Here is a 10,236-nt window from a genome sequence, read left to right on the forward strand (position 1 = left end):
ACGGGCTGGCTGCCTCCCTCGCCTGGGCCGGTGCAGCGACCCCGGCCGGGGCCGGATTCCCGCGTGTCCGAACCCCCCCTCCCTCCGCAGGGGCAGGGCCAGGCCCAGGAAGGGACCGCCCCTTCCTGCCCCCCCAGCCCGGCAGCCCTTTGTGCGCGCAGCGGAGCCATGGCCGGGGCCGGGAGCCCCGCGCGGGGGCGGCTCCAGCCCTGCAGCGCGGTGGGCCCAGGGGCAGCGCGGGGCGGGCAGGGCCCCCGGGGCGCAGACACGCGTGGGGCGGACAGGTTCCTGCCGGGCTTGGCGGCTGCCTGAGCTGTCCCCTGCCCGGCTCCCCGCGGCCGGGGGCTGCAGGAGGGGCCCGGCTCAGCTGCGGAGCTTGGAGCCCAGGCTAGAGATGGGGCAGTTGGGGGAGGATCTGGGGGTCAGGGCCGGGCTGGGTGTGAGAGATCAGAGCTGGGAGTTCGGAGATATTTGGTTTAGTGGGGTCCATGTTCAGAGCTGCAGTTGGGGTGCGTGTGAGGGGAGGGGTACGTGTGAGGGGAGGGGGTAGAGCTGGGGAAACTGAGGCAGGGGCCTGTCTGAGCTGGGGAAACTGAGGCAGGGGCCTGTCTGAGGTTGGCTGCTTGGGATTGGCGGAGCCAGAAGATCTGTGAGGGCTGGGGGCTGAAGCTTTGTCACTTGCTTCTGGAAAACCTGGTCCTCCTTTCGCCAGCTTCCCTCGATCTCCCTGGCTGAGGTTGAACAAGACCTGGGATGAAAGTCTGAGCCCCAGGGATCGTGCAGGATGGGCCCTGAAATCCGGCAGCTGGGAGGTTGTTTGCAGCAGCTTGTAACAGCCCCCCCGCCCTCCCCTGCTTCTTCCAGGAGCCCCCACGAGAGCGTCTGGCCCCCCAGTGAAAAGAGAGAAGCAGTCAAAGCCGAGGTGCAGCGGCAAAGCAAGAAGCTGCTGGTAGGTGCTGGAGTTCCCCCCTCAGAACCTCCCCCTCCTCTGTCTCCCAGGTTAGCCTGGAGTCACAGTGCCTGAGTGAATGCAGGGCCTGGCCTGTCAGCCTCAGCCAGGGAACCGCCCCACTGGGGCCCAGGAAGAGGGCAGGGCCAGCCTTGTGGGTCACATGTAGGTGACGGCTGGGCAGGGGAGGGCCAGTCTGTGTGTGAGCCCAGAGTCTTGGCCCACAGGCTGTCAGGGTGTGTCAGTGACCAGGGAGCCTTTCTAGCAAGGGTGACCATAGTTTCCCAAAGGGAAACCGCTCCCTCATCACCAGCCTGTGCAGAGCAGGCCTGAGATCCCCCTCCTCCCACGCGTGGGACCAGTCTGAACCCTCCTGCCGACTGTCCTTGCGGGACCAGCCCGAGCCTCCCTCCCATATGTGGGATTGGCCCAAGCTGCCCACATCACCTGCCCACATGAGGCTGGCCTAGAGCCTCCCTTTACCCCCTGCATGCACGGCTGGTGCTGCCTGCACAAGCCTTGCCCCAGCTGCTCTCCTGAGCACCTTCCTGGGGAGGCCTGGCATTCCTCCTGGTCCCCCACTCCTCCCCACATGTTCCTCTGTCCCACTTGGGATCACACCCCACTTTTTTTGTTTTTCCAAAACTGCATTTGCTCGGTGCGCAAGAGCAAAGAGGACAGGAGCCCAGTTTTGCCAAAAATGTAAGGGCAGCCAGGACAGGGCTGAAAAAAGGGACTGGCCCAACCTAAATGGGATCTGTGTCCCCTCCCTCTCCATTTCTAGCCCCTGGGGGGGTCTCAGAGGAAGGAGAGGAAAGGTGAGTTGCAGAGCTGGAGGGTTCGGCTCAGGGCAAGTTGATGAGGATGGGGGAGGGGATCAGTCCCTCCTGTGGGCAGTGTACAGCTCACCCCCTCCCCAAATACGCACCCTATCACCCTGTGCTCTGGTAAATAACTCCCCCACCCAGGAGGTGCATTTATGCTTCTCCCCTGTTACTGACCCGCCCTGTCCATGGGGTGTCAGCTCATGGGGGAGTGGAAGGAGCTGCAGGGTTTCTAGAGGAGGTGGAGAGAGCCATTGTCCAGAGGAGGCTCTGCTCACCCCGGGTTAATGGTTTACTTCGGGGGGGGGGGGGGGAAGAGTGTGAATTTCTCAGCCCCAGTGGAATTTGACTCTCAAGGCAGAGAAACATTGTTTTCCTGTGACATGTCTGGGGAGAAACTTTCCCCTGTGGCCATCTCCCCACAGGGCTGGCTGGGGCTGTGGAGAGCAGCTGTCCCCATGGTGGGGAGAGGGAGATGGCAGCCACTCTCTGAACAAGGCCCCCAGTGCTGGAAATTCTCCAAGTGCCAGAGGCTCCAGTGGGGATTCCCCTGCAGGGCAGGAGGGTCCCAGCCTGGGACAAGGCCTCTAACTGCCTCTTCTGTCTCCCTTGTGGGGGCAGGCAAGTGCTGGTCTCTTTCACTCCCCCTCATGCTGTGTTAGGTCTGGTAACTGCCCTGAAAGCAGAGCTGCCCCCTGCCTGTGCAGTGTGATACTGCAACTTGGAGCCTGGGATCTGTCTCCCCTAGCGGCTGCCTCAGCACAGGGCAGGGGCTGGTCTTATCTGACAGCTAATGAGGTCCCATCAGGGCTGTTAGGCACATGGGCCTTGGGCCGGACCCAACCTGTCTGGCATATTTATGTGGCTACGTCATGTATTCAGAGTGTGCAGGCTCTCGGCTTTTTATTGTTTTTCAAGTAGGTTTTTAGCCCTCTTGTGACGTGCCTGAAGCCCTCCCAAATGCACAGAGACAATGTTGCCTTTCTGAGTCTGTAAACAGTCTGAAACAGCAGCTCAGAGCGATGTTCCCTCTCATCTTTTCCATCCACATGTGGAATAAATTTTGTTACATGCACCGCGGCAGGTGCGAATGTGCAGCACCAATAGAAACACAAAACCGAGCTGTGGGCACTCTGTGAATCAGCCGGGTGGCACCAGACTCTCTCCTGAGCAGCCGCACAAGCACCCAGCTTACAGGGAACGCTGAGTCAGAGAGGTGTGAATGCCCTTGGTCTCTGTTAATGTCAATGCAGTGCCAGCATAAGTGCCAGCTTTCTTTGTTTGCAGGGGATCCTCGACCCCCACTCCACCTATTTCCCTAAGTCCCTACCACGGCTCTTTCTACTTCTGCCCTGCCTCCTCCACACACCTCTTTATGTCTCCTCTTGTCCCTCTTTCCCTCTGGTGCCTCCTGTGCACTGCTGAGCAGCTGATGTAGCAGGCTGCGGAGGGAGGGAGGAGCTGATAGGGGGCTGCTGGTGGTTGCTGTGCCGCAGAGCACCTGCGGAGTCAGTACCTATAGGTGTCAGCTGACATAATCAGGCTTTGATGTCATTATGGAATTTTCCATGACTGGTTACCCGAGGAGGTGGAAGAGGGCGGGGAGTAGACCCTTTGATGGGTGGGAGTAGAGGATTGCTGTAGGGGGAAGAAGAACAGAGGGGAGATGCACTCATAAGGAAGCGAGAGGGAAATGGAGGAAGGAGCGTGGGAATGGAAGGGAAATAAGCCTGGCCCTAGGCCAAGGCGAGCAAGGCAAATGCCTTGGGCCCTGTGCTTTCCGGGCCCCACTCTGCTGAGTATTCACCATCCACCAGCTGGGCCTGGGGCCCCTATCCCAGCGTTGTGCCTTGGGCCCCTCAAACCCTTCGGCCAGGCCTGAAAGGATGAAATAGCAGGTGGACATAAAGGGGTTTATTTTCCCATGGAGTGATATTGATTGTGATAGTAAAGGATTTAATAAATAACAGTTCCCCCCAAAAAATTCCCATACAAAGGGCAGACTCTCCCCTTTGAGCGTGGCTGTCCCTCTGAAACCAGTGGGTGCCCTGCTTCAAATGGAGGTGTGGCACAAAGTCCTAAATTGATGCTCAGGGCCACTGACCATCACAGTGCAATATGGCCCTTTCTATCAGATGACTTGGACACTGCAGGGTTATTGCTTTAGCTGAAGACCGCGAGGCTTTTTGTGGTCAAGACCTCACGTTCCATTCTCTCCTGTGGACATAGGCTCTGTATGTGTCCATAGGGAGCATGTGGGACATACCCACTGTTTGGTCCGTGTCTCCACCCTTTCCATTACTCCCAGTGCCAGTTCCTTTTAGTTACTGGAATTCCCCAGTGTGTGAGGTGGCTGTAAATATAAGAACGGACATTCTAGGTCAGACTAAAGGTCAATCTAGCCCAGTGTCCTGTCTGCCGACAGTGGCCAATACCAGGGGCCCCAGAGGGAATGAACAGAGCAGGGAATCATCAAGGGATCCATCCTCTGTTGCCCTTTCCCAGCTTCTGGCAAACACTATCCCTGCCCATCCTGGCTAGTAAGCATTGATAGACCCAATATCCATGAATTTACCTAGCTCTTTTTTGAACCTTGTTGGTCTTCCCAGCATCCTCTGGCAAAGAGTTCCACAGATCGACTGTGTGTTGTGTGAAGAAATTCTTCCATTTGTTAGTTTTAAATATGTTGTCTATTCCTTGTATTTGGTGACTCCTAGTCCTCGTGTTATGGCATGATTTAATAGACCTCTATCCTATCTCCCCTTAAGCTATCCCTTTTCCAAGTACAAAAGTCCCAGTCTTAATAATCTCTCCTCAGATAGAAGCTCTTGCATAAGTCTAATAATTTTTGGTGCTCTTTTCTGTACTTTTTCCAATTCCAATGTATCTTTTTTTGAAACGGGGTAACCGCATCTGCATATGGTCAGGACACACCAGACCAGAGCATCCCATAGAAAACTCCAGAATTTCTCTATGCCCCTCGCCCCAATGTTTTCCCATCTCTAGAGCCATGGCAAGCACAGGGCTGGAGGCAGGTGATTCAGCATAACACAGACCATCTCAGGCTACAAGCTTAGATCCACATTTGCTGGATTTTGGGGGTTGCTGGGCTTAGGGACCGGGCCCATTTCTAACTCCTCCTTCTTTCCGCAGTAGGGAAGACGGGACGTTTCGGGATCTGGAGCCGGGGTTTGTGGAGTTGGAGCAGAGACTCAGTGATTTCTCTTAACTAACGCCCACCTGCAGGAGGTGCTGCTGCGATTCAGAGGTGAATGGGAGTCTGGGGGCAGCATCTTCACTGGCTGGAACAACCCTGGCCCTGGGGTGGAATCGGGGACTCTAGCACCTGGAGCTAGGGAACAACCGTCCTGCAAAGTATTCCTCCCTCCCACTTTGGTAGTGTCCTTGAAGGTCCCCCCACCCACACACTTTGGTAGCAACCTTCAAACAGCTACCACATGTCCCTGTTTTCCTGGGCAACCTACAGGCATGATCCTGTCTGTGTCCCACCGATTTGTGTGTCTTTGGCAGCGTTCTTCAGAGTTCAAACAGCATTTAAAGGGCTTTTTTTTTTAATTATTATTTTATTTTTGGTAACAGCTGTTGCATAGTTAAGATGGAGCGATCAAAAAAGAGTGCTGCCTGGAACCATTTCATACAAATAAGTGAAGATGTTGTTAAATGTAAACTGTGTTCTGCAGAGCTGAAGTATGCAAAGAGCACCGGGTCCATGCTCAACCATTTGAAGCTGAAACATCCAACTGTTTCACGTAAAACGGAAAGCAGAAATCAAACCCCACTGGCAGCGTTTGCTTCTGGCAGTTCAGGAAGGTACAACACACGTGAGGAACAACTAACAGAATTGTTGTGCACCATGATCTCGACAGATATGCTGCCTGTCAGCGTCGTTGAGGGCACAGGTTTTCGTGCGCTGATGAGCTTTGTAGAACCGGACTACTGTGTGCCTCTGAGACAGACGATAACCTCGCGATTAGAAAACTGCTATGAAACCTGTGTGAGGTTGCTCCGGGAAAAACTGGACAAAGCTGTTAAAGTCGCTTTCACCACGGACTGCTGGACGGCATTATCTACAGAAAGCTACATGACTGTCACGTGTCATTACATTGAAAATTGGGAGCCTCGATCCTCAGTTCTACACACTGAAAGTCTGGCAGGAGAACAGACCGCAGAAAACCTGGCTGCAAAATTAAATGCAACAGTAGAAAGATGGGGCCTGGCAGGCCGTGTCCTGGCATGCGTACATGACAATACAAGCGACATTGCGCTTGCCAACACTCCAAGGTATGTGGCATGGGAATCTGTCAGCTGTTTTGCCCATACCTTGCAGCTAGCCATAAACGATGGGTTCCTTTCCAGTCCCGTGGATCATGCGGTTGCAGCTGCGAGTAGACTAGTTGCACACTTCCACCACAGCACCGTGGCCACGCAAGCCTTTGAAAGAGAACAAATTCAGCTTCAAGTTCAGCCGCACCCGCTGATCCAGTCCTGTAAAATTCGCTGGAATTCAGTCTATGACATGTTCGAAAGACTCAGTGAGCAAAGGCAGGCTGTGACAGCCGTGCTTTCGGACAGCAGCGTGACAAAACAATCGGATGCCCAAATGCTTCAGCTGCAAGATGAGCACTGGCAGTTACTGGAGGATATCTTACCAGTGCTTTCCACTTTAAAGTGCGCGACAACTGCCATGTCTGCGGAACAGTTGGCGTCAATTTCCAATATTTATCCAATTTGCAACAGTCTTCTCCAAACTCACCTCAGAAGCGAAGCTCCTGCTGAAAATGCAACTGTCACAGCCTTCAAAGCGGCTGTCCGTCGCTCTCTGGAACATCGCATGACACCTAGTGATCCTGCTATAGCTGCCAAACCGGCAGTTATCGCCGCCTTGTTAGATCCTCGCCATAAGCACATGCGGTTTCTTTCACCGGTTGTCCAGATTGCTGCTAAGTCAAAGCTTCTGGAACTTGCGGCCAGGTTGGAAATAGAAGAACCTCCACGGGCCTGGGCTGACCGGAGAGGTGCGGAGACTGATGAGCCCATGGAGCCAGCATCGAAGAAAAGGACGAGTGCCATAGTGATGCTTTTAGGCGAAGGGTACACCAAAAAGGAGAATGAGGAGAATGCTGTGGAGAAAGAACTGGAAGATTACCTCAGGGAGCCTTGCCCTTCATTGGAATGCAGTCCACTGGAGTGGTGGAAAGTCAATGCCCAGCGGTTTCCAAGGCTTGGAAAACTGGCAAACAGTTACCTATGCATCCCAGGAACTTCTGTTCCTGCCGAATGCGTGTTTTCTAGCGCTGGCCTGACGATTAACCGGCTGCGCTCAAGACTGACACCGGAGCACGTCAACATGTTAATTTTTCTTAACAAAAACAAGCAGTAAAATTGCAAGTGTTTTCTGTGAGTTGGGGGTTTGGACAGCTCAGGGATACTATGCACAAAGTTTTAAAAAGTTAGTTTAATTTTTACACGTAAGACTGGGTTGGTTTTATTGTTAATAAAGACATGACACACATAGGTGTGGTTGATTCACTGTGAGCCATTGGCACCGGAACGTCTGTAGTGGGGACTCTGGGTGCACGGCGCAGGCAGGGCCAAGCTGGAATGCCAGGTGCACAGGGAAGGGGTGCAGGGCAGCAGCAGAGCCCCTGGGCCCTGTAGAGCGCATGCTCACATGCCACACAGGAGGGAGTGCATCTAATTAATGGAGCCGTTCCACTAAGTAGGTGCCTCCGAGGTTCCTGGATCTTGAAGTTGTGGAAGGTGAATGGGGGTGGAATAGAGGAGTAGGTGAGGATCAGTGGTCAGTTGGGGATGAGGACTAAGTTTGGGGTGTCCCACTCCCAGCGAGGCTGTAGGCGGCAGCCAGGGAAAGTTCCTGCTGCAGCTGGCAGGCAGAGGCGCATCCGACTCCATACAGCCCCAGCTGGACTGTGTGGGGACTTGAAGAGACTGGAAGTCTGAACTCCAGCTGCGCTGGGCAGCAAAGAGAAGGGACTGGGATTCCCTTTGAGCCTCAGCTGGGCTGGGGGAGAGGGTTGGGGGCTAGGAGGAGTGAGGCAAGTTCTGGCTGGAGAAGAACTCCAGTAACCATTGTTTGTTTTTAAAAGGAATCCAAACTCTTGGATTTTTAGCTTGTCATATGTGAGCCACAGTTCAGGGGATGCGGTGGCCAGGAGAGATGCCTCTTCCCAAACAATTTCTAACACTTGATGGAAACCACTTGGATTCCAGACAAGGGATTTCCATTAGGTTTTACTATTTGTTTGGGGACAGATGTTGAAAATCAGTAAGGCCAGACACCAGATCTTTGTGTAGTTCTGGTTCTTCCGAGTACTTCTGTGACTCGTAAGTAAGAAGCACTAGAGTCATAGAGCACTAGAACTTGAAGGGTCCTCTGTAAGTCAGCAAGTCCAGTCTCCTGCCCTCTCAGCAGAAAAAAGCATTATATAGATCAGTGTTTCTCAACCAGTGGGACAAGTTCCCTTAGGGGTACTTGAGAGAAGTCTGGGAGGTACGTCAACACAACTGAAATTTGGAGAAAACTGAATTTTTGTTTTATGTTTTACAGTGCTTTACTATTTTTGTACTTTTTATACTCAAAAATGTCATCACCTGCTCAGCTATGATTAAGTTGTTTAAACAAATGTGTTGTAATGGGGGTGTTACAATGGTAGAAAAAAAAATTGTGTGTCTGAAAACTAGGTACTGGGGGTACTTTCTTTTAAAGGGGTACTTTATTAAAAAAAAGGTTGAGAAACACTGATCTAGATCATCCCTGATAAATGTCTATCCAACCTCTCTAATGATGGAGATTCCACAACATCCCTAGACAATTCCAGTGTTTAACCACCCTGACAGTTAGGAAGTTAAACCTCCTAAACCTCCCTTGCTGCAATTTAAGCCCATTGCTTCTTGTCCTGTCATGAGAGGCCAAGAACAATTTTTCTCCCTTCTCCTTGTAACACTCTTTTAGGTACTTGAAAGCTGCTATCACATCTCTTCTCAGTCTTCTTTTCCAAACCTAACAAACCCAATTCTTTCAGTCTTCCCGCATAGGTCAAGTTTTCTAAACCTTTACTCATTTTTGCTGCTCTTCTCTAAACCCTCTCCAATTTCTCCACATCTTTCTTGAAATGTGGTGCAGAGAACTTGACACAATACTCCAACTGAAGCCCAATCAGAGCAGAGTAGAGTGGTAAAATGACTTCTCATGTCTTTCTCACAAGACTCCTGTTAATGCATCCCAGAATCATGTTTGCTTTTTTTGCAGCAGTCACATTGCTAGCTCATATTTAGCTTGTGATCCACTATGACCCCTAGATCTCTTTCTGCAGTATTCCTTCCTAGTCATTCTCTTCCCATTCTGTATGGCTATGTCTAGACTGCAGGCTTCTTTCGAAAGAGGCTCTTTCGAAAGCATCTTTCGAAAGAGCCTCTTTCGAAAGATCGCGTCTAGACTGCAGGCGGATCTTTCGAAAGAGCAATCCGCTTTTTCGAAAGAGAGCACCCAGCGAGTCTGGATGCTCTCTTTCGAGGAAGCCCTATTTACATTGAAGAACGCCTTCTTTCGAAAGAGGAACTTTCGAAAGAAGGCGTTCTTCCTCGTGAAATGAGGTTTACCGCCATCGAAAGAAAAGCCGCGTTCTTTCGAAATAATTTCGAAAGAACGCGGCTTGAGTCTGGACGCAGGGGAAGTTTTTTCGGGAAAAGGCTACTTTTCCCAAAAAAAACCCTGAGTCTGGACACAGCCTATGTGTGAAACTGATTGTTCCTTCCTAAGTGGCGTACTTTGCATTTGTCCTTATTAAACTTAATTCTATTTACCTCCAACCATTTCTCCAGTTTGTCCAGATCATTTTGAATTATGATCTTATCCTCCAAAGCAGTTGCAATCCCTCCCAGCTTGATATCATCTGCAGACTTAATAAGCATATTCTCTGTGGGTACGTCTACACAGCACCCTTACCTTGAAATAAGATATACAATTTGGGCAAATTGTGTAGCTTATTTCAATCTTACTTCAAAATAACTTATTCTGAAATTTACAGTGCCAAATTTTGAAATAAAGCGCTATTCCGAAACATCCCTTATCCCTTATTTAATGAGGTTTACAGGGACATCAGAATAGGAAGCCCGTTATATTTTGATATAACGGGCTTGCTCTTACAATGTGGAATAGCTATTTTGGGATACCACAGTATAGTCTTAGCCTATGCCATCATCTAAATCATTGATGAAGATATTGAACAGAACTGGTTCCAAAACAGACCTCTGTGAAGCCCCACTTGTTATGCCCTTCCAGCATGACTCTGAACCATTAATAACTACTCTCTAAGAACAGTTATCCAGCCAGTAGTGCATCCACCTTTTCAAAGCCCCATCTAGGTTGTATTTTCCTAGTTTATTGATAAGAAAGTAATGAGAGATGTATCAAATGCTTTA

General features: G+C 51.2%; 1 protein-coding gene across 3 annotated transcripts; it reads left to right on the plus strand.

Annotated features, from left to right (window-relative positions):
• The first annotated feature begins 118 nt into the window (after positions 1 to 118).
• On the plus strand, positions 119 to 7,306 carry LOC102463756 (E3 SUMO-protein ligase ZBED1-like). 3 transcript variants are annotated; one of them, XM_075907165.2, is made up of 4 exons: positions 119 to 219; positions 713 to 949; positions 4,927 to 5,041; positions 5,374 to 7,306. In XM_075907165.2, exon 4 carries the CDS (start codon positions 5,390 to 5,392, stop codon positions 7,172 to 7,174), a length of 1,785 nt encoding a protein of 594 aa, XP_075763280.2. In that variant the 5' UTR covers positions 119 to 219; positions 713 to 949; positions 4,927 to 5,041; positions 5,374 to 5,389; the 3' UTR covers positions 7,175 to 7,306. The 3 variants fall into 3 exon arrangements, with proteins under 3 accessions (XP_075763280.2, XP_075763279.2, XP_006131337.3); XM_075907164.2 differs by having other exon boundaries at positions 122 to 219; positions 865 to 949; XM_006131275.5 differs by lacking the exon at positions 119 to 219 and having other exon boundaries at positions 533 to 949; positions 5,475 to 7,306.
• Positions 7,307 to 10,236: the final 2,930 nt, after the last annotated feature.

Source organism: Pelodiscus sinensis, chromosome 22 (assembly GCF_052426305.1).
Source record: "Pelodiscus sinensis isolate ZL-2025 chromosome 22, ASM5242630v1, whole genome shotgun sequence".
In the NCBI taxonomy this organism is placed as follows: Eukaryota; Metazoa; Chordata; order Testudines; family Trionychidae; genus Pelodiscus; species Pelodiscus sinensis.

Excerpts from the sequence above, each read along its gene's own strand:
- LOC102463756 (XM_075907165.2), top strand. The coding sequence starts at position 5,390 with ATGGAGCGATCAAAAAAGAGTGCTGCCTGGAACCATTTCATACAAATA.